Source organism: Chiroxiphia lanceolata, chromosome 6 (genome assembly GCF_009829145.1).
Source record: "Chiroxiphia lanceolata isolate bChiLan1 chromosome 6, bChiLan1.pri, whole genome shotgun sequence".
Classification (NCBI taxonomy): domain Eukaryota; kingdom Metazoa; phylum Chordata; class Aves; order Passeriformes; family Pipridae; genus Chiroxiphia; species Chiroxiphia lanceolata.
This window is the reverse complement of record NC_045642.1, coordinates 8,133,385-8,158,364: the sequence shown is the minus strand read 5'-3', so window position 1 is coordinate 8,158,364 and position 24,980 is coordinate 8,133,385. Positions and strand designations below refer to the sequence as shown.

Here is a 24,980-nt window from a genome sequence, read left to right as displayed (position 1 = left end):
TGCTTTACCTTTACCCTAAAAATACATATATTTTTTATATTTACCTGTTTAGGTGGAAATTTAGGTAAAAAAAAATTGAGCGTTTTACAGGCAGCCAGTTTGAAATCTTCACGTATCCCTGGATGCATTTTGTTTTGTTTTGATTTAACAATCATTTCAGGGCTGCTTGCTTAGTATGTTTGAAATTTGGAATATAAGGCATTAATATTTTGAACAAGCAAGGGTTATAGGATAATATGGCTATGCCCGGTGTCATCTTTTTAAGTAGAACTTCGTATGGATGTTTTTTGCCCCCAAAAAAACATCTACAAAATCTTCTCCTGATTTTAGGTATGAGTTTTTTACAAATTCAACCAGCCCTGAGAAGAAGGTGGTGCACAGACCAAAGTGCAGGGATAACTCAGAGGATAACTGTGCTTGTCTTGCACCGTGCTCATTTTAACACGGACAAGAACGAAACTGTGTCATCTGCTCCATAAGAAAGCGAAGGAAAAGTTGCAGTTCTGCAGGTTTCTTGCTGCTTTTGCCACTTCTTTTCCAGGTTCTAGTGAGGTTCAGTAGACTTGACAGCCTGAGGGAGGCAGCAGAGCCAGCACGGTGCATTTTACTCTCAATTTTGTCTTTGACCTGTGGCTTGACCTTAGATGAGATTACTTTACATCTGTTTGCTTCTGTTTTTCTTCCCGTTGTTGGTCTTGCTTGTCACTTGGGAGACTCTTCAGGACGGGAACTTTTGTGTATTTTGAGTTTAATAAACTGCCTTGGATGGTTGGTTAAGCTGCAGTATAAATTCAGATTAATAAAAATAAATTTGGAGATGAAATTAGCAGTGTGAAGCTAGACAGATGAAAATCAAACTCTTAAATATGAAAGTATTTTGAGACACTTGATGCAGTCCTTACTTGATGCCATCAGATACTATTTGAAAGTAGAAATATCTTTTTTTTTTTCTGAATATGCTTATTCAAATAAATTCATGGAATTACTTCATAGCATCTGTCAGTTTTTCTTGGTTAAATGTATAGTTGTATTAAACTCTCAAAAATAAGTTTGAGGATTTTCTCATAGTAAGATAGATGAAATCCCAGGCAGATGAAATCCCAGTCACTGATAGCTGGGCATGTTTGTTCTAAAGAATAAATTGCTTAAATGCTAATACTTGATACAGCTTCACTTTATTCTTTTGCCTGTTCCATAGAGTCTTTGTTCTCAATATGAATTGACATAATATGAATATTTATGTAATTAAAACCTACCAAAAATTACATTTCTCTTTCTTCTTCCCCCCCAGGGATTACTTCACACTCCAGTAGTTTGAATGTCCTATTTTTTTTCCAGTTTAGCTTTCCCACTCATCAGACACTGATCAGGGATTCTTTTGTGTTGGATATCCCATTCACTTTGTTCCAGGTCTGTCAGCCTTGCTCCACAGTCAACTGAGTGCACCTTATTGGGATACAAGAGATGATCCTTGTCTTAAGGGACAAATATAATCAATTTTGGCAGCATAAAGTTGTGGAGTAGTAGGTCAAATTGGAAGTCTTTAATGCTTTCTGAAGTATAATACATGTAGGACAACTGGCATTAGGTCTAAGAAAAATGTTTACAAGGACAAGAAAGCAGATATATTGTGTTATTTTCTTCCTTCTCCTGGATACCAAAAAAACATCCTTAGGCAGAAAAGCATGTACATAGAAGAAATCAAGGGAATTCTAACACCCTGGGGGTATGGATGCTTTTAAGTAGCAGTTGAAGCACCGTAGATGTTGATTAGCTGAACACAAGGAAGATAAATGTTAGTGACAATTTGTAAAATTTTAGTAATGTTTTATTTTGTGCAAAGGATAAGAGTCAGTGACCTGTTTCCATACCTGAAAACAAGCAGCTGTCGAGGCTCTTTCTGGTGTTAACTGAGACCTCACAAAGCCTGAGTGATACTATAGAGTCTGTCCTTTGTGCCTTGAATTTATTAACTTTGATACTCTTCTGTTTAGTCCAAGTGACAAACAATGAATTTTACTCTTTTCTCTTTGAGCAGTTATGATATAGGTATAACTTGGTAGTGCTTCTCTTTTAACTAAAATGCTTAATAATTTTTTCCAGCTCTCAGATTTTCTTGTGTTTCTCACAAGGGTAATATTTGCCATAAAAGAAAACTGTGTTGCATCAAAGAACATTGGATTTCCAAAGAGCATTGATTTTACCCATAAAAAAACGTTTTCTGTGTTCAAATAAAGATTTTAATACAGGATTCTTTAGAATCCTGGACAAACCCTCACCTCCCACCCCAAAAAACCCACGACCCTTTGTAAATTGAAGCCATATTGACTTGCTGTTACTGGTACTTATCACCCTGCTATTTAACATCAAGCACTGCATAAAACTTTGCCCTTGCTTGAGCCAAAGGAGTGTGTTGATGTAGCAGGTGGCATTAGAACCAGCCACCAGAAGGGGGGATGAGATGTCTGATTGGCTACAGATTTTCTACCTGTGCTCACAGGAGTTTCATATCTGTGATCACAGCACAGAAATGTGGATTCTCGGAATTCATTCTGGAATCAGTTCCATGTTGTGGACAGGAATATTCTTTAAAAGCTGGTTGGTGCTATCATTTTGCTGTTCACTCACTTTCCCTGCCCCTATTGCTCTTTTCCCCTCTTTCTTTCCCCTGTTTTTCTGAGTTTCTGTTGCTTTCTGTCTTCTGCCTTCTGCTGTTTTGATATGTGAGACCTTTTGGTGCTTACCCACTTCCATGCTGACACCAGTGAGGAGCCACTGAGCAAGAAAACACAAGAAGGATATTTACTTATTTGCTAAAAGAGCCAAATCCTGACTCACATCTCTTGCCATGCTGCAGACAGACATTATGGCTCTCACAACACCTCTCCTGGATTTTTTTTTTCCTGGTTGCTGTTCTCAGAAGCCACAGTTCATCCTGGTGCTGCAGAGCTAAATGTGCTCTTCTTTTCAGAGAGTTTTGAGCAATTTATCTCAAATTCCTCCTACTCTGACTTTGCTGTGGCTTTGGCTCTCCTGACCTGTATCCTTCAGCACAGAGGCCTCTTTTTAGTTCTTCTTAGAGGCAGGATATGAAGGAGCTTTGCTCACCCTTGACTACTCTCTCCCTTTCCTAAAATGTGCTTCTGCTTTGCACTGCAAAATAGGACTGGAAATGTCACTTGGGCCCAAAAGACAAGTTGCTTTTTGAGATATTAAGTGAAGAAAGTTGATGAAACCATAAACTTCTCAGAATGAGCAAAGCAGAGGGACTGAACTTGAGTTATCAGTGGCATTACAATATTGGTGAACATGCCAGTTATGATCATAATGGTCATATTTGTTGGCCTATATCTAGACCTAAAAAAAATTCCTAGGAACATTGCAATATACCAAGTGCTAAATCTTGTTGGAGGCATGTTCTGCAGAAGAAGAACCCCCTTCAGAGGTGTAGAACAGCAGAAAAGTTAAAAAGGGCACCAGAGGCACCTGTAGCTCTGTAGGCAGCTCTGTGGCAACCATCTACAGTGACCAAACCCATGAGATTGAATGAAATTATTGCATAAATACAGATTTACTTTTTTTTTTTAATTAATCAGAGCTTGGTTTTAAGTTATTTTCAGGCTACTGCATAGGATAAGTATAGAATCATGAAAGAAAGAAATGTTTTAATACTGTGTGTTTTAATACTTGTTCATGAGAAGGACAATTAATATTTTAGAAAGTAAAGGAGAAACATTTTCTGGAAATAAAGAGGCTGCTATGAAAAAGCAAGATTTTAGTGAGGTTTATTGCAAGGAACAATTCTAACTGCTAACAAACAATAGGAATGGTGAAGAGTTTGATTTCATTTTCTTCGTGGCTAGAGGAAAAAAAAGAAATTAAAGGGGGGAGAAACAATGCTTGCAGTTGGAGAGAAGAGCACTAGAAGTATCAATGCAATGCATATCTAGGAATATATTTCAATAGAAGAGGTTTATTTAAATATAGAACAATTGCAGCCTGTGCAGTGGAGTCAAGGACAGAGCAATGAGAGATTTCCAAAGGAAAAAGGTGGTTGGGATACATTTCTGTGTCTCTGCTTCTGAAAGTTTTGAGAACAGGTTCCAAACATATGGTTGCTACAGTTTTTTGTTAGCTATCATAACTATTAAGATCCAAAAGTGTTTTATCGGGAACTAAAGTTAGAATAACTCTGCTATAAATATTTTCTCTCCCTTTAAAATCTGTGCTGGAAACCAAACTTAAAAGTGATATCCATGAAGTCCACTAAAAGTTATACTGCTCTGTTTAGTTCATGAAAGGAATTCTAATTATAGTATGGAACAATGGGAAACTGTAGTTTCAGTGAGTAATATTTGATTGACCTGCATGAGAATTGGATGTGCAATTTTGTAGGAGGTAGATTGTGAGTTTGAAAAAGATAATAAAAGTACCTAGCAGCAGTTTTGGCTGCTTGGACATGAGCCAGCTGTACTCTGTTCCTAAATCTGTTCAGGGTCAGGAATCGAGGGGGCTTGACCAATCCACAGCCCATCTTGTAAAACCACAGCCCGAAGCAAGCACTTTAAAGAAGGCTTGACACTTTCTAAAGGTTATAACGAGTAAATAAACCATCAAATTACTCCTTTTTTATTGTTATGGTAGTCTTTTTTCTAAAAACACTTAAATCCATGTAGTCCTAAGGCGTCTAATAAAAAATGAACACTTCTAAGGTTTTGTGGGTTTTCGATACCTCATCAGAGTTTATACAGTATCGTTCTCCTAAGTATAACAAAGGTGGTTTTGTCTTATTAAACAGCTAGATAGAACTTCTAAAAAAAAAAAAAAAAGTGCTTCACACAAGTTTTAAAAGCTTTCCATTCAAAGTGGGTAAACTGTAAATGTCCTTTGAAAGATGTAAAAATGATGGATAAGGCTTATAACTGTTGGCGATTTCACATGAGAACATTTTTGTCATGTAATTGTCATTCTCAGTTTAAGTATTTATGAGGTTTATTTTTTTCAACAGTAGTTACATACATTCACATTTTTGATAGTTTCCAGATTTTCCTTTATAATCTGGGAGTAGGTTGGAGGAGTGTTGTTCACTTAGAACTTTGGTTCTTATCCTGTTTAGTACTCCCAGCAAAGGACTTGCTCAAAATGGAATTTAGTGCCATTTTCTTACAATTTTGAGCAACACTTTTCCTAATAATATCATTTTAATAGCATTTGTTGCTTGATGACATAAATGGTTTAAGATTACACCTTTATAAGGAACTCTAAGTCAAACTTGTTTGGTTTTAACACTCCAGGGAAATGAAGGGGATGTATTTTCCTTCAGTACTTATAGATTAGTATCAGAAAACAAAGTCATTGCAACTCTGAAGTACTATTTGTTAGGGTAGAACTGGGAAGCATTGATAATCTTTCAAGTTCTCTTAATTTTAATTTTTTTTGCCTTAAAGCATGAAATCTTTAGGTCTCTTCTCCATCTATATTCTGCTGGTACTTACCAGAGAAGCAAAAGCTGAAGAACTTTTCTCTAGTTTTCTGTAAGCCAGATTTTAATTTTATATTTATGTTTAGTGTTTTTTAAAATGTAAAATTCACATGAGTGTTGAGGTATATTTTTAGGCCCTGCAAGCATCTCTTGAAATGCTCAGGAGTAGCCTCCTGTGGATAGAAGTGTGTTTCCATCCACACGTGTACCTGTAAACTGTCTGTTAATCAAGGAAGTCAGTTTTGACCCCAAACCCTATAAAAGATGTCAAAAACCTATTTTAAATCACCTTGGGATGTATTTTGCCATTTTATTTTCTATTGATGATACAGTGGGACCACGAATCAAATATTATGCTAAGTGGAAAGGGTTGCAAAATCTTCTTTAGGACTGTTTTGCACCAGTTGTTGAAGTGTCATAAATATCCTTGTATCAAAAACTTGGAACCCTCATTTGTACTGAGTTTAGGAAAGAATTGCCCTTCTTAAAGATGCAGCATACTTGATAACCAAAGCATTTGTGTTGTTTGCTTCACTGTGGAAGGAGAAAGAGCCTCAGTTCGTTCTTTCAGTGTGTCAGGAAATGTATTACTTCATCCAGAGGGGATTTTTTTTTTCCTCATGGTAAGTAATAGTTGTTTATGGGACTGCAATTCGGTAGAATTTTACTTAAACCCCAGTTTAAAGGCAATAATTTTTTCGAGGCCTGCTTTTAATTTTTTACTAGCAAAATGCATGTGTTGTTTTTTTTTTACTGAGATGTCATTGTTTTCCTAAGGATTATAATCACTTCTCGACGTGTGAGTCATTTCAAGAGCACTAATTTATTCATGAATTTACATTGCAGGTTTTAAACTCTAGTGGGGAAGTTGAACTCAAAAGAGCATAAATGTGCACATAATATATCAAAATACACCGTTCAAGTTTTGAGAATACTCTTTTACCCTCATACAGTCAGTTTGGCCCTTGTTGGAGGGTGTCCAACACAAGACCTCAGCAAATGCTATTAGTGCAACAATTCATCAAAGAGAAGTCTGTCTTACCTTAATGTGGTCCCCTTTTCAAGCTGATCATCAGTGTGCAGAGAAAAGGCAGGAAATCTGCCTTTTGAGGCTCAGAGTGACACATTAGTGTAACTCCCTAGGTCTTTAAGGGATATTCATTATTTTGACTACATGCAATAAAAGGACAGTGGTGGATTGCTTATGACATGTATCAAAGCCTGAATACTGTTCTTGCAAGAAGTCATGACTGTTCCACAGGGGAACCTGTTCTTCCTTTTTTTTTTTTTTTTGAGTATTATATTTATAAAGGAAGGCCAATGCTCATAAAAATTTGATTCAAAAGGGAAGCTGATTCCTGTCGGGAAAATTTGACTTTAATACCAGAATGTTTCAGGGAAATTCTCATAATTTTTTGCCATCTGTAATTATCAGCAGATAAGGCTCATTTATTATCACAGTAATAGTTTGATTCTTGATAAGGTGATTCTGAAAGAACAGGGAAAGAGGAGAACACACCTTCCTGTTGCTAGTACCTCTTCTGGATTGTGAAGGAAACTTCAGACTTCAGTTATGGTCTTCTCAGATTTTCTGATAGCTTATCTTATCAAAAATGTGTTTATTATCCATGATTCTGTTTAACTTCTTTTATTTGATAGGTCTGGAGGCTTCTCAGCACAGAAGGTTATGATAAACATTTAGCTTTTTCCATAATAACAGAAGTAATTGCTGACACAAACTTTTCACTTGTCCTAGGAGATGTCAAAAAGCATAAAGATTCAAATGCTGTGAGTGGAACATTTAAGAAGTCCTAAAGATTCTGAGTCATAACCATGATTATCTGTATCATTGACTACAGTGGATCCATAAAGCATTTTGCAGCTTGCTGAATTTCTCTTCATCTCCTTGTTTTGACTCTCTTCATCAGAATCATTTTTCAATGGTGAAGTCAAGTCTGGTTTATTCCCCTTGAGTCTGTTTTTTGTTGTAAGATGCAGAAGATAATATGTGTGAAGAGGGAACTATTCCTGCTAATTAAGAGAGCTGTAATCCCAGCTCCTAATCTTCTGCTATGCATTTCAATCAATGTTATTTATTCTGCAAATTTTCTGACCAAACCAGCTGAACTCATCTGCTATTTGCCACATCCAGAGAGCTTCTGTTTCCTTTTTATCTGTGTGGTGTGCAGACACAACTGTTGTGTGTACTGGACTGTAAAGGAAGAAGAAATATGAATACACTCGTTGGTGTTTGATTTGCAGGTACTGCCTTATATTTGTTTCTTTGTTTTTTTTTAACCAGGAAACGGAGACTAATTATGAAGATCAAATAAATAAAATTGTTGTAGAGAAACAGGAACTTGAATGGCAGAAGGTAACTTTCCTACATGCTCTTAGCGTTTTACCTGCAGAGATTTAATTTTAATATATTAAGATAAATTGTGATTTGCTACCATTCCTCTTTGAAGGCTGTTGTTATTTCTAGTAGTAGAATGTGCTAGCCAGGAGTTTATTGTTTAGTCAGGAACATGTGTAGCATTTATATTGATTTGGGTTGTGCCTGGCCTAGAACTGTGTTTAACAAAAAACTATCAAAATATTTGGCCTGACTGGAAATCTCCAGTCCAGATGGAGGGAAGTATTAAAACAATAAGATATTTAGCTTAATGTGAGGCATGTTGACATATTAGTGTGGGGAAAGCTGTGCAGCAGCTTCTCTGTATTATGCTTGACTTTGGCAAGTGCAAATACAACAAACAACTTCCCTTGCAATGTTCTGGAAGTGACAATTTTTCCAAAAAGAATTCTTTTAAATGACAACTTGCATGTTAGACATACTCAAAAGCAGTTTGTCAGCTTTTAAACATTCAGAATGAAGTTTTGGGTAACAGAAGTCTAACATTCTTCTTGGAGTTAGGGCTCCTGAGGTTATGCTTTCATAGGAAATCCATTCCCTTCTCTAATACAATCAAACTTATGACCCCTGTCAGTGGGTCACAGGATAAAAGGCTTCACTCTGTATATTTTATGATCACAGAAAAAACAATAATTTCAGCTCTATCCTTGATCTTGGGATTTTTAACATCTTAGTAGTAAAGGAAGACTATTTCATCTTGGAGTTCATCCTAACAATCTTAAATTAATAATCCTAACTATGTGCTTTTCTTTCCTGGAAGATATATATGTGCACACAGAAACAGGAAACATTTTATATTTGTAAAAGCAACAGTGCTTTCAGTTTGTAACCCTTCTTTGCTTTTCTTAACCCAGCACTGCAGTTCTTAATAATCTGGGTTGAAAAGAGGTGATTTCCACCCATTCTGAGACCTTAAACAGTAATTTACCATTAATAAAAAGGTGGGACTTACAGGTAGTTAGGTAAACTCTCTTTTTTTTCCTGAACATTGGCCCATGGCAGAGTTAATGTAAAACAACAAGGTGTAGATTTAGGGAACTTCATGTGAGCACATGTTCTGGAACTTCAAAGAACAAGTTCATACAACTTTCCTGGAGATTCCAGTAAGATGAAAATTCTAAGTGTGGCATTTAAATTGAATTAGTGTCCTGATGGTTTCTGAATGCAGGCTCACATTGACCTCAGTAGTAGTTCAGTACACAGACAACTTCCCCTGGCTTCTCAAAGATTCCATTATGTTTTTTCCTTCAGAGATTTCCCCTTCAGTCAACGTTTCTGGCATTCATTTTATTTTACCTTAAATTTAACAAACTAGTTTAAAATAAAGACATGACTTCAGCTAAGTTTCTGGTTTAATATTACAATTTTAAAGCAAGTATTTGTCTACATTGTATGAATACTGTTGCTGCTCTTGAGAAAAATATGCTAGAGTAGGGAAAACAGAATAACTGGAGAAAATACTGCTTTACATATAATGAGCATACTCATTGTACTTGCTGTAACATCACTATTTCAAAGCTGATTTTGCCTTTATTTTTTAAAAATAACTTTGTTCTTCAGTCTCCCTGCACCACGCATACATGCCATATATATGGAAAATATATTCCAAAACTGAATTTCTGGGAGAGTTATGTATAATCATTTTCTTCGATAGTCTTACCTGTGAGGCTTTTTAGGAAAGGAATATTTGTAGACGCTCCCCTGTCTCTTTTTAAGACTAAAATGCATCACTTTGAACATACAGTACAAGGAAGTGGTATGCTATGAAGACTTCAGGAATTCTTTTTTTTTTTTCATTACATCTGTGCCAAAATTGTATAAAGGATGACTGGTTTATGAAACCAAACCTATATCTCCATAAATTACTATATGATTTCGATTTGAATACCTATTATTTAAAGGAGTGTGATCTTAATTTGACAATACTGTGGATATAAAATTTTATTCCTGTGGTGAGTAGGAAGAGTCCACTGAGAGCAGTCAATTTGCTGTCCCTGCTTCTGGCTCCTTACTGTCCTTGGCTTGCCTGTTACCCACTGGAGAACCCATCTTTGAACACAGTCTAAGGGCCAACCTGAGCAAAACCTTTCTCAAGACTTCTGGTTTCATGTTTTGGAATATTCATTTGTGTACTATGTGTTGTTTGTTAGATGCAGATCAAAACTTTCCCTGCTTATCTTGCAATGAGTTAATGAGTAAGTACATGACTGCAAACCACCATAGATTCTACTCTTGTATCAAAGGGCAACAGCTCTCACTTGAATATGAAAGCAACACCAATTTGCTGCAGAAAAGCAATTTTGGAATGGGCTTCATATTTAAAAAAACTCTCACTTTCTCAATTAAGGCAGAAGAATAAATTAGGCTTCTTGTGTGTGAAACAAATGATCAATTATTTTCTCCCATTCATTCTTTTTAGTAGTCTCAATTTATATTTGTTTCTGTGCAGCCATTTCTGGTTTGTTTCCTATTTCACACTAATACTCTTACCTAAACTCATCTATATTTTGAGATAGCTGTTCAAGGACAGAGCCTTTGACTACCTTTACCTAATATATTTTAGTGTATAGAACTTAAAAACCTGATCTTCCATGTGTGCCTTCCTTGGTAAAGGTGAAGTATCTTGAACAGGAGCATGATGCTTAAAGATGTTTTCGATTTCTAACTTGCAGTGTAGTATTAATCATGACATGAAATATAACAAAAAAAGTACATCCTAAGTTATTTTCTTTTTTTTATAGGTAAGAGTAAAGCCAGGCAGGAGGATGATAAAAATTTTATACTATGGCCTTACACTTCGTCTTTTCTGCCTTCCCTCACGCTCTTGTAGCTTCTTAAGTGACTAAAGTTTAACTAAAGCAGAATAACGAAATTGTTATTTTAATGGGATTATACTTTTAAATGGGTATTAAAATTCTATTGTAAGTACCTGGAACAGTGTCCAGATGCCTGTGTTCAAGATGGCAGTGGATGTAGATTACATCTGCAGGTTGGTCGGGGATGGGTAAGGAGTTGCTTGCAGAAGGTCTTAGCAACAGGTCTGTATTCCAGAGGCGAGAATTGTTACCTGTTAAAGATTAAAAGAGAAGCGTGCTACCAAAGAGATGGTTATCAGTTAACAAATGCCTCTTTTTAGTCTTCAGGGTTTTTTAATCAATCATGTCTTTCTTAGGCCAGGATCAGGTTTTTTTCTGGAAATATTACATATATGCTTTGCTGTAAGATAATATTTAAATAACACTGTTGTTATTTCTCGTGAGCAGGAAACTCTGCAGCATCAGACGGACACGTGCAGCAACAGAACAAAGAAGCTATGGCAGCTTTCAAAAACAGGTAGCAAAATAAGGCCTTCTAGGTTTGACTGTGAGATTTTTCTAATAGGATGGCAACATAGTAAGTTACCAGTTGGTGTGAAAATATTTTTCTGTTGCATAGAAAATGTTAGAATATACGGCTCAGAGAAATCATGTCCTATTCTTTTTTCTGGACACAGTATAATGCTTGTATTTTGACAGGTCTTCCCAATAAGCCACTCCTCCTGGATTTTTCTTTCTTTTTTTTTTCCCCCCAACAAACTCCTAAAGAAGAAAACGCTTCTTATAATGCTTTCTTGTTCTGTTTTGTTTTTTTTTTTTTGTTTTCCCCTCTGAGGTGGCATGACCTCTGCAAGGGTAATTCATAAACCATGGTAAAAGATCTGCCACAGAACTTACTCTGGCCAACATGTGTCAATCTTGCATTTCACTCTCCATAATATATAATGAGTAATATTAAATGCTGAAAGACCTTGCAGAGAACAGTCGTAGGAACTGAAAACTGTTGCACGTGGTGATGAAGAATTTATCACCAATGCTGCATCTCAATCCTGTCACACAAAAAAAGAATTTGGCAAGCAATTAATTTTTTGTCTTGAAAAAAATAATTTGAGATTCACAGATCTCTGTTTGTGACTATAGTTTTTTAAAAAAATCAGGAATTACACTATGCAGGGTAATATAACTATATTGCCTTGTCAAGTTGCATGAATAAAATTGATGTCATGTGTTGTATTGACTTTTTTGTTTGTGTTCTTGGGTTTTTTTCTCATGCCACTGATAATCAAGCTACAGGCAAGGATGTTTGCCATGGAAGAAGAAAAGGTACTCTGTAACTATTTGTTATTTGTCATCCAGAGAAGTGTATAAGCAAATGATAATGCCATATAACTTACCAAACAAGTATAAACTAAGTAAATTGCAATTAAGTTATTTTTCTTGCTATGGCCTTTGCAAAAGGAATTTACTTCTGGGGTTTTTTTTTGTTTGTTTATAGCCTATGGAACTTTACTCCTGAATTGTCACTTTAAAATTGGTTTATGCTAAAAATCAGTGGGGGAGTGTTCTTTGATATTTCTGTATTGAAGCTGTACAAAATTTACTTTATTAGGGGTTGGGGTTGGGACAAACTGTCTTCCAAGCACTAGTGAAAAATAACATTTCTAACTGGTTTAGGGAAACCAGATTTTTAATAGGGCTTTTCTTGATTTAGCTGAGCCGGTTTCATAAGAAACCTGAACTAAACTGAAGCAAGATATTCTTAACCCTGAATTTACGTGATTTTTCTTAACTATATGAGTTTTTATACCAAGTTGAGTGCCTGTTTCCTCCTCTGAATGAAGGATTTGCATTTAGTGTACCAGGAGCCTGTTTCAAAGAGTGGAGTCAATGAATGTATGTGTGTGGATTCTATTGTTTCGCTCAAATTTCCCAATAGTTAAGAGCAGATGAGTATCTGCACATTCCATAGCAACTGGCACAGAAATTTTCAAACTGGTCAAATGGTTGGAAAGTGCATCAAAGTAAACTTTATTGTTTGCTGTGTTTATATTTTCTGGTTGAGTTATTTTCTTGGTTGTATTTGGAGTTTCTTCTTGCTGAGACTTTCTGTTTGCCCACACATACCCACTTATTAGTCTCTGATTTGTGTGTTCAGTGGCAGCTACTGTTTCAGAATTAAATTGTATGCTGATTAATTTTTCCTTCTAAATACTTCCATTGAATTGAATTGTACTTTCAGTACTTTTATACCAAAGTAACTGAAAGAATAAATGAAGCTTTCATGTTTCAAGACAGAGTTGAAAGACCAATATTTGCTCCAATTGAGATTAGGTGTACTATTAATCATCAGGATGGTTTCAGGAGATTGCCCAGCCAGCACTATGTTAGAAGTGTCTGGAACATGCAGGGGTGGTTGAATGGATGCATTTGTGTTCCCTGGTGTGTTCTCTGATGTTTGATTCTGCTCTCCACTGATTGCTGCCTAAGATTCTTATCTGATTTAATTCTCCTGAAGTCCTTTGACTTTGTTCACGTGCTCATTTTATACATATGTGTGTGTGTGTGTATGAACACACATATATTTTTATATTTATATATAGAAAAATACAAACTGTACTTAGTAATTCTGTTGATAGCAGCTTACAGTTCAGTCTTTGTGGTTTGGAAAAACTGAGGGAGTTGTTTCTGTGAAGACCCTTCTACAGGAGATAAGAAAATGGATTTACCTGAAACTTTTTTTTTTTCGTATTTAGTGTAGTTTGTTCTAAATTAAAATAACTTATTAATTCTAACCTTTGTCAGGCTTGTCTCTCCAAGAACAGAAAATTTTAAGACTTGCTGAGTATGGTCATAAGTGGTGAAAATATGCTATTGTGTTTTCACTTTACTTTGTATACCAATATATTTCTGCAGTTTAAGATTATTTAGCTGACTTTTTCACCAATGACTTGTTCTGTCATAGCAGAGTCCAAATTCATTTTTGTAACATTCTTTTGATGAATTCTTAATGTAAATGCACTTATCCCACCCAAATCCTGAAGTACAGTTTTGTTGAAAGGGAAATACCAACTTGCTGTCGAAACAAAAGAAAAAGAAATCGATGGACTGAAAGAAACATTAAAAGCATTACAGGTAAGCTATTATTTTTGTTAAATAACTTTTTTTTTGGTGTTGCAAGTGTTTTTGGGTTAGTTTTCTTGCTAGGAAGAGAATAGTTATTTTTAAGAGGGTCTTTAAGGCCTTGTCATCTAATCTTTCGAGGACATGTAGACATGTGACACCTGACTAACACTGAGTTTCTGTTCTAATCTTCAGTGCCAAGACTACTCTAAGGTAACCCCTTCCAACTAATGTTCTCTTCCTCCAGAAGAGCTGCAGGCCCAAATGTTCAAACAGTGTGTGAAATGGGCTTTCGTTTCACTTCCACAATCTTCCTGTTTCTTTCTGTTCTTGTCATCTTACTTCTCACCTGTCTGGAATCTCTGGTTTGGACTCCTAAACAGAAATAAGCACTCGCTCTGGGCCTCCAGCTTGCAGTGCTACCTGTGGGTTTGGGTGTTTTCCTTTGTTTCACTGGGAGGTGTCTGTATTTACCACTTAATCCATGGTTTAAGACCAAAGCAGATATATTGAAAATGGATTATAAGCATTGTAATTCATTGCCAGATTTCAGGTATTACCAGGAACTAATTATTTTTCTACTCAAAACTGAGTGGGATAATAATTAATTCTTTTGAAAACGAATTAGTTATAATGGATTATTACGGTGATTTTGCAACTTGCTTTGGTTCTTACCAACATTCTGTTGTGATGGAATGCATTTACATGGTATCAGATTGTTTATTTAATCACTGAATGTATCTTGGGAGCAAAAGAAAGTAATTCCCATGTTTGGCCTTCTGTGCAGTGTCTATAAGGATTTTGTTGCCTTGTTCAAACCTTGGCATAGCACAGATGATGTGGAATATCCCTCCATGGTCTGCTGAACATAATATGTGGACACCAGGAGGAATAAAAGATTCTAATGGCCTTTCTCTTGTAGGATAAAACAAATTTAAAAGAAGCTTAACTGAAATATTTAGTGTTCACAGATCAAACATTTGTGTTACAGTTTAGTTCATATCTAGGAAATTCTGCTGTGGCTTGAGGAAGCAGGAGGTCACAATGAACGTGTGATCCCAGGAAAAATTGTTTGGAGGAATTTTAAATTTGATTCTGTATTCCTCTCTATCCAGAGAGTCAGAATTCTACCTTAAAATGATGATTCTCTTGGTTTTTCCTGGAAATAATGTTTTCTGTATAAGATTTGCACACACTGGGTTCTTTGACGTATTGTTCAAATCAAAATACTCTGTCAATGGTGTATTAAAATAGTGTTAATGGCTTCTAATGTCAGCTGAATATTATTAAAGCATGTGAGATTGATACAATATCTCTTGATAGGCTACCATTCAGAATATCTAAATAGATGGTTTTTTGGTTTTTTTTTTCCAGCAAGGAACAGACATATATTCCTGTAGGAGTTGAGGGAATACTTTAGTTACTGTCTCTGTTTTCTTCTTTCTAAGAGTCCATTTACACTTTATTTTTATACCTGTCAGAAAACACAAGGTTTTATGCATTTTTTCAAAACTCCTCTAGTGAGAAATCAGTGTAAAGTGGTTTTACATAATTTAAATATTGAAGTGAAATGATGTAAAATGAATCTAACAATAGTGTCATCATTAATTCAAAACTAGTATTACTGTGTTGGATGGATTGGCAACAAATGCAACTGAATGTTAGGTATAACAATACCTAAATATGCAGGTTGTTGTCAGAAAAAATGTGAGTACAACTCATTGAATAACTCTCTTGTTTTACAGGTTTCAAAATACACTTTACAAAAGAAACTGAATGAAATGGTAAGAAATGAATAAAAGTAAGAAAATAAGGAAGAATTTTTATGTAAAGAGAATGTCTGCTTAGAGCATAAATCAGTGCTAACCAACTTTTAATACTTGAATGATGTGTGATAATTATTACAAATAATGCAAGGAAGTGCCTCAGCTTCGAATGTGAAAAACTTACAAATGCAATGTTTTTAGGTTTTTATAGCGTGATAGCTACTGTTTAGCATGTGGCATTTTTTCTCATTGAATTAAAGTAGAATAGGTACATTTGTTCTCTTTATAGATTAAAGATCTTTTATAAACTGTGTTTTGAATAATATAATTATATTTCTGATGAGATCTAGCCTATTCATCTCAAAAAGTAATAGGTAATTCCAAGAAGTTTTTAGTTTTGTTTTTAAGAAAAAATGCTGTTTTTCCTCTCACTCTTTTTTACTCCTCAGAATTACTTCTTGACATCAGTTCCCCTGAACAGTTTAGATTTCACCCAGTCCAGCTCACTCCCTTTGACACAGAGAATAAATTTATACAGAGTGACAGCACAGTTGCTCTGAACCCTGTTGTCTGTTTTAGGAAGCGAAAGAGTGAGCTGCAGGAACACTGCTAGGCTTGATTGGATAAATGCTGTGAAAATTCTGCTGCTGCTCAACTGGAAAGGATAAAGATAATATTGTCAGACCATTACAAACTGTGATTTTAATTAAGAAGCTCAAAAAACTAGAGTCCAGTTTAGCTTTAAGTACCATGACATTTGTACTGAAAGTCATCTGCAACGCTACAGTGGTTTTACACAAAATATGGTGAAATTGAATAATGTGCCCTCTGACCTGGGAGATAAGGCTACAAGTTAAAGATCAAAGGCAACATCAAATGTGGTTTGTCTTACTTCACTTTTAACTTGTATTTATTCTTAAAATGCATCTGATCTAAAAACGTGTTTAAGAATGTACGAAATTATTGGACTTACATTTAGGTCATTTCACATATTCTCTTTCTTTCATAACTGACAAGCTCAGTCTTCCATGTGAGTGAGAATATTTAAATGGCAACACCTTTTCTATAAGCTGGAAATGCATCTGCGTTGCTTAAGCAAATATCATCCTTTCTTGCGTTTGGAAACTTTTCAATAATTGATTACTTGAATATTTTGAAAACATTGGGGTGCTGTACCTTTGATACAGAGTATGGAAATTAAAAACACTATTGAGTGGGGCACAAGATTCTAGAAATCCTGTTTTACGTGTAGCATTAAATGTAACATGTACACTTTGGACTTATTTATGGGAAGATGCCCTGATGTGAAATGATGCAAACAAAAAACCCACAAGGTAGACAGAAGTGAATTCTTCCCTGCAGCCTTATGCAGTAGTGTGCTAATATGGTTTTAGACCAGGTCAAATTCTACCAACTTTACTCCTTGAGTAGTTGCACTGAAAAAGATGATGCGTTCAAGGCGTCCGAGGAGTAGGTGCCCACGTGGACTCTTGGTCGTTGCACATGGCAGGGTGTTTAAAAGCAAAATTGGTTGAAACTCCAAACCATTTAGTTATTTGAGGTCCATTTCTAATTCAATTTTAGCTTTGGTAAAGACAGATTGGATCATGGCCTGGCTTGTGTTTTGAGAGTAAGCAGATGTGCTGTTCAGTTTATATCTGGCACCTTAGAAACCCTGCCAGGCAGTGAAGGAGCTTCTGTGCATGCCAGGGACTGAGCATGCCTTACTGATGGAGCATTTCACTCTGGTTTTGTTCCTTTAATTCTGTTCTTCTAGTCTAATATATGCAATGTTAATACTTCACATATACACCATATTTTAGCGTGCTATCCACCAAGTTTATGTGAAAATTTAGTGCTGGTATAAATTTTACAATACCTGCTATAATTTTGAGATAGTGGAAGCTTTTGTTTCATATTGAAAGACTGCATAGAGACAAAGAAATAAAAGATTTCTTTTTCATCCATCTTTATTTTGTTGTTTCCACAATAAAAGTGTTCATTATTGCATGCTGTGTAGTGGCTTTGCACCTCACTGCATATGGACAGTAGTGCTCGTGCACTCAGGAGGCTACAGGGTGGTTACTGGAAAGCCAGTTTTCTTGGCAGAGTACACTTGAGTGTGAGCTCTGTATTGCATTCTTTAATTGCTGCTGAAATAAGGACATAACTGCCCAGAAATGGCTGTGGTCAGGTTTTGGTTACCTGGCAGGTGATTCACTGTAGAATGCCAGAACTCTCTGTGTGTAGCATCTGTTTCTTTCTTCCCCTACAAACTCACGTTGGCTGATCCTGGGTGTGTCTGAGAGAGTGAGCATTTGGAGTTGTTTGTCTTCTGCAGTACCTAAATCTTAAATATATATATATATATATATATATATATATATATGTTGTAGTGCTAAAATGTAAAAAAACCTTAAGAAAGAGATTGAGGCTGGTGTTGACTGCTTTAGAAACCAAATCTGTGCCATTCAGAAGAGCAAATTTGGAGTGCAAGATCTCTATGTAGTCAGTGGGGGACAGTGCAATCAATACTAGTGAATACAGTAAATGGGGTGAGTGCCTCTGTGCAAGACTGGTAACTAGTCCAGTTTCACTTGCTGACTGTATTTGTCCTGGTAAAACTAAATGTGTGTGAAACCACTTTGTGAAGCTGCCATGAAATGGTCTCTATTACTCTTCAGAAAAGAGGGAAGCTGGATCTAAATAACCCACATTGTTCCCAGCAGACAGTCCCTCAACTCTGCCCAGGATCTCCTTGCATGAGTCCTACCTGGCGTAGGCCAACGTGTGTCAGGGATATTTTAACAACAATACTGGCATTTCCTGAGAGCTTCCCTGCCTCCATTTAGTTTTCTGATACAGATGTAGTTGCCAAATGAATGATAAAGTAATTACTGCAAAATGTGTAAAATATATGAATATATGAACGTATTAAGTATATGAAACTTTAAAAGTTGGTTTGTTCTTAATAATCTATGGTAGGAACGTTATTTTTATTTCCTTCCTGCATTTTTAGGAGTTTACCTGTAATCATAATGTGTTGTTTTAAAACACAATGAGAAGGCAGTGATATAGGATAAATTATTTTTAAGTAGAAAAATGGTGGGAACTAAAGGATCTATTGTGGAAAAAAATCCCTATTTCGAAGATTTACAATTGGTAACCCTTTGCATAATTTTCACATGATCTTGCCTTAGGTCTCCGTGCCACTACATCTCCTTTGTTTCTCTGACACTTTCACCTCCCAATTACCACCTTCTGCTTCACTGAGTACCTCTGACTAGTGACTCAATTTCCAGAATATCTTTGAGATATGAGCAATTCCCTCTTTGTGTTCCTCCAGTCACCTACTTGACCCTGAGCTATTTCTCTGGTCTAGTTCCACCAAGAAATCATTGTGCCTCAACAAACCATATGGCCACAATCAATTCCACTCCCCATCCCAGCTTATCTTTATTACTAGTGGAGGGCAGGGCAATAATTCCTGTTCTTGCAGTATCAGACGTTAGGAAGAGGAACCAAGATTCTGTGGGTCTTACTCCAGCTCCAGGGTCATCCCCTCCCTATCCTGCAGTGTCTCCTGATGTTTCTTGCTTGTCTTCTATGGAAAATATTTTATGACCTTTTCACTGTGAGCAGAGGAATCATATACTCAGGCTTTTATTTTATAGTGCACTAAGCCTAGAGAGCAGCTTGCCATCAAAAATCATATTTAGGCTAGTGGTGAGCTCTTAATAAAGCTGTTGCAGAGAGAGCAGACCAGTTCCTTTTTTTTTTTTTTTTTTTCCCTGGAAAGAACCCTGTGAAATAGCAAAGCATATTTCTACTTTTTGAGAGAGGAGAAGGGAGCATTAACACTGTCTTGCTGACTTAAGAAATATATTGGGATAACACTAAGAAAAAAAATCCATATTAAAAAAGTGCAAACCCCCTCAGATCTTGCCACAAGTCTCAAATCAGTGATGCCTCCTGTTCCTCAGTCTCTTAGAATAAATACACCTGAGGGACTATCAGGAAAAACAAAGAAAATTTTTCCTTTTAATTTTTCTGTTATAAAATCCCCCTCCTGGCATTACTTAAGCACAGTTCTTCAACAGTTAACTTCTGATTAGGGAAAAGAGAAAGTATATGAACATTCTCAACCTACATTCCTTGCAGTGATTCTGTAAGTGGTGGTGTTTCTTTACCAGTGCTTCCATTATGACTTTCCATTTGCTGTAGTGTGTTTAATTTCATACCTTATAAAACATGAGAAATTTGTATTGTATATCCTGTTTTGCTGGCCTTATGGTGGTCATTTCTTTTGATTACTCTCAGCTTTTATTATCCTCTGATGCTTGGACATGTATTGCATTTGTTACTGTGTGGAAATGGAGCCTTGCATAACCCAACCAGGCTGGGCCAGATGCATCCTTGTGTAACCTGAATTTACACACAGGGATGAATTTGGCCCAAGTCATTTTAATTGCTGTGTTGCTTTAATGTAGATTAGAAATGGATTAGATATCTAAATAAATGGTTATCCTTTCTGAGAAATTAATTTAACCTATTCTCCTCAGAAAAAAAATTAGTTTTAAAACTGACCAAATAGTACCTACACAGCTATTAACAACAAAGCAATACAAAGAGGAACACAAAAAATTTAGTACATGTGAAAGAAAGGATAACAAATAGCTTTAAAAAAATCAGTGGCATGTGTCACTGAGTAGTTTGCTGTGAATATGTATTTTCAATTGCTCCTTACAAAATGAGAGATTGGTTAAAGTCAGTAAATACATTTTAATGAATTACCCTGTGGGTTCCATTGTGGTAAAATATTACTTAGGCCAACATGTCAATAGAAGTAAAAATAAAGTGTTAGATATTTATGAAAGTTATGAAGTAGAAACTTCCCTACAGATACATAATCTTAAAGTAGAAGCGAATTAATCATATTTCAAGATACTAGAACTGCTAATTGACACCGAGGAATTAATGATTGCTCATTAAAATGTTACTTATATTTTCCTAGGAAGCATGGGCTGCATTAGTTTCACTAGTCTAAATCAAAGTGCTTGATGCACTTCTAATTTTTAGCAAGTGTGTTGAAATTCTTTTATTTAGGTGTGTCAGGTACACAAACTGTCTGCTAATTGTTCTTGGGCTGTGTCATCTCTGGCAGTCCCAGAACTGGGATGGATGAGGCTCTCAGGTGTCTCTGGAGGTGGCTCAAAGCAGGGTCAGGTGGCACAGGGCCCTGTCCAGTTGGGTGTCAGTATGTCCACAGAGAGAGGCTGCCTCTGCAACCTGCACCAGTGTTTGACCACCCTCACAATAGATGTTTTTCACCTCGAGTTTAAGTGCAATTTTCTGTCTTTCACTTTGTGTCAGTGAGCACCACTGAAAGGAGTCAGTGATGTGAAAGGAGTGAATGATAAAAAGAGAGCATAAGAGAAAAATTTTGGTGTAAAAGTGATAAGATGGTCTGTGGGGACCTGGTACAGAGATCTCCCGTTTTGTTGTTAAACCATTTGTGTGCACTCCTGGTACTGATCCTGAAAAAACCCTCCCAACATGTACCTACAAAGCTCTGTTGAATGACACATCCTGACATGTGAAAGGATAGGTTGTGAGGCTGAGCTACCTGAAAGAATGGCTTGGCATTCCTGTGGCTGAGGAGAACTGCTTTTGAGGAAAGAAAGAAGATGGGGAGGAGTCTGGGCAGTGATGAGTGTGCGTGGGGGGGTCGGCTGTGATTTCTTCATTCCTTGCACACACACACACACACACACACACACACACACACACACACACACACCCCCCTCCCCTACATACACATTCACCAGATCCACCCCCCCCGAGTCCCCTCACAACTCCCTCAGCCTCTCCTCACGTGTCAGGTGCTCAAAGCCCTTGATTGCCACATTTACAAGCACCATATTACAAAGTACCCTGTACTTTGAACAGTGCTTTTGTCGGTAAAAAAACCTGTTTGAGTGTTTATTTTAATACAGCCTAAAAAGTTGTCATTGTTGATTAAAAGCATGTTATGCTGGAGAGCGTTTCAGAGCATAGAAGGAAGACTGCTTTTACTAATGGCTTTGCAAATGTGGCTTTGAAGAATGGCTTGCTTCTGTTGTGTAAGAGGAGACAATAAATGTCCATAGGCCTTATTTTCACGATGAGTACACTGGCACTGATGCCAAAGTTCAAGGAGCTTCTTTTCTTACCTGTCTCCAGCCCCTGGGCTCCTCTGTGAAGTTGCTGAGACAGTGGGTTGTGGGGAAAACTTGAGATCAGGATTTGAAAGCAGTTTGTACAGTTCTGCAGGCATTTACATAAAGGTTCTTCTAAAGATAAGGGATGACATATGAAAAAATGTAGAAGTGCATTTTTGATAATCTAGCACTCAGGTGAAGGTCTTCCTGCTGTCTGAAAATGGGAACTGATCACTAGGTATGAAATAAACAACCAAGATATTCTGGGAATGATTTTGCATTTGTGCTGTTCCATTCAAAAGCATTTGGAGAGCTACTTACTGTCAGTAAATGTGTGCTTCATTTATGTTCCTGGCAGGATCAGAAATTACAGATGCACTTGACAGCGAAAGAGGAGCATCACAAGAAGCTGAACGAAGTCGAGAGGTGTTATGCTACTATTGCATCTCAGTTTGGAATCATAAAGGGGGTCCATGGAAAACTAGAGCACAGTGGTATGTATGTCTTAAATGTCCTCCTGAATTTGATTTTTCTGTGTTTTGACAGCACTGAGTTGGAGACACCTGACAACTCAAAAAAACAGCAGTTGCTCTGGGCCAAGTGCTGCTCTTTGCTGATGCACCACTACAGCTGTGTGTGACCACACAGGAAATTATACTGAGGAACTGATTTGTGATCAGAACAATCCAGCAGTAGATCCATCCCTTTCCAAAAAAAAAACCCCAGAATAAACCCAATCAAAAACCACTCAAAAAAGCAGCTTAATTTGGACCAATTTCCTGTTGCCATTCAGCATAATCAGCTTAAAGCAGTTGTACCAGCGAAAATGAGGGGGTGAAAGCAAAGGAATTAGCAAATAGGGGAAAATGAATGCTTTTTAAATGTAGGTTTAGTGTTGGAAAATGGATGAAAACCATTAATGAAATAATAAAAATTATTTTCTTGTACAGAAATGTAAAATCTTAAACCAGTTCAATAAATAAACAGGGTGTTGTGAATAATTTTGTGCAGTTGTCATTGTTATGTAGATTCTTGCTATATGTCTATTCAAGCTTTATAAATCTGTACCACATCTCCATTCGTGTGCTGACACATAACAAAATTATTTGTGAAACTACTAACAGACAAAAATACTATTCCACACACTTTTATTTTTTGTAAATATTTAATTTTTATCTGTCAAATAACTACTTGGATAACCAGGTAATAAAAATACCTCATTGAAATGAAGTTTTGTACGTGTTAATTTGAGAGAGAGATCCTTGTTTCTCATAGCAAAGTGATAAATTTCCATGCAAACATCACAGTGTATGTTTAGAATATAGACTTTTGTATTGTTTCATGTACCTGAACTTTTCATCCATGTAAACACATACACAGGACATAAATAAAAATAAGTGTTATTAAGGAAAAGAAGAAGTAGTTGTATCACTGAAAACAAAACCAACCACCAACAAAAACAACAAACCCAATCAATCAAACAAACAAAAAAGCATCCAGAACACCATAAAACTTTTCAAATACTGAATCTTACTAAATTTTTAGTTTCTGCCTGAAACCAAAAATTTTATTTTCAGATCTAGTTGGAATAAACTGGTGACATATTCTGTGTATATTTGTGATATTTCAGTACCTCCAGTTATTTTTTGTATTCAATTTTTTATGAGGTTAATTTTTAATACTAAAAACATACAAAGATAAAATATTGCTGTGTTTTGCTTTTATTTACATTGGACAGGGGTTTACTGTTATATCAAATACAAAAATCTTTTTGCAGTTTCTTGGAAAAATAACAGTTACTCTCAGTACTTATTACATTTGAATGATAAAAAGCCTCTTTTTTTTTTTTTTGCCACGTTTCTACTTACATTTATCAATAATTGCAAAATGAACCTCTAGAAAAGATGAAGTGGGTTCCTAATTCGAGGAGCCCATATCTTCACCAGTTTGACTCTGGTGTGTCTTTACTGCAGAGAATTCAATTTGCATGGCAGTGTGTGAGGTGTGCAGTAGGCATGGAGGTGACCTGTAAATTCTGAGCAAGGAGCTGCTCTCAGGGGGAAGGTCAGGCAGGAAGGGTAGGAACCATTTTGTGCAAATGGTTTAAATTTATAAACTGCTTGCTCTTTATCTGCCGTATTAAAGCAATATGTAGGGACACAAGGAAGTGGAAATCGATGTGTTATAGTGCTGTAGAGGGAAAATACCAGAATTGGTAATAAATCCAGAACTTTATTGGCTAACTAATGTCCCACTATTAGTACTTTAAAGCCAGAGAGTGAGCACATGACTCTTGTTGAAGGATAGGAGAGAGTTTTACCAATTTTTGCTGGCTTGTATTTGTGGGGGCTTTTCCTAAGCTGGATCAGAAGATAGCTGTTACATTCTTCAGTATTTTAATTTTTTTAAGCACATATTCTCACACAAAACTGCAAAATTTCTTCTTGTGTTGCAAGGCTGATGTCCATCTTCCCCCATGATGGAGCATCTTTAGCAGAAAAGGGAAGGACTTTCTGGGTGTGATGGAGTGTGCAGAGCTCCTGTATTCAAGTGTGGTGCCAGAAGAAAAAAGATTAGGAGTGAATGAAGGGAATCAGAAAATAGAAAATGCTAAAGAGACACCTCAGAGGATGAAAATACTAAGATTGAATAGAAGTGACTGAAAAAGTCCAGGGGCCAGTGAATATCTTCAGTTTTTCATTGTGGAATTTCAAGCAATTTCCCAGTGATATCTTGGCTTGTATAAAGTCTAAGAGAAAAGTCCTTTCCCTTTCAGAAGAGACAGAGGTTACTCTTAGAGTTTTCTGCTGCATTATCCCCTGCTGTTTGCTGTCTTCCATGGCCTACATGCATATAACTCTGTACATCTGTTCACTCAATTATTTGTGTGTTCTGTCCATTATGGTCCATTGTGTTCTATGTTCCTCTGAAAATTACAAGCAAAGCCTTAGTTAAAAAACAAAACTAGGATTCAAAGTTTATGGACAAGTGATCCTAAAAAAATGTCATCAAATTACACTAAAAATTAAATTCCAATTAAAAACAAAAAACCCAAACCAACACAGAGAAGAGTCTTCTCTCATTGTTTGAGGTACAGAACAACTGGTACCACCTGGTGTAATCCTCCAGTATTGTATCACACTACACAGAAAAAGTAAATGAATCATATTTTCAGTTTTA

At 36.3% G+C, this 24,980-nt stretch overlaps 1 protein-coding gene across 1 annotated transcript in view; it reads left to right on the top strand.

Moving 5' to 3' along the window:
• CCDC73 (coiled-coil domain containing 73) overlaps window positions 1-24,980 on the top strand; it is a 62,367-nt gene that overhangs the window by 9,874 nt on the left and 27,513 nt on the right. Inside the window, 7 exon segments of the mRNA XM_032690534.1 lie at window positions 7,785-7,856; window positions 11,162-11,186; window positions 11,189-11,231; window positions 12,002-12,037; window positions 13,756-13,846; window positions 15,580-15,618; window positions 22,159-22,294. Coding sequence (XP_032546425.1) covers window positions 7,785-7,856; window positions 11,162-11,186; window positions 11,189-11,231; window positions 12,002-12,037; window positions 13,756-13,846; window positions 15,580-15,618; window positions 22,159-22,294 — 442 coding nt within the window.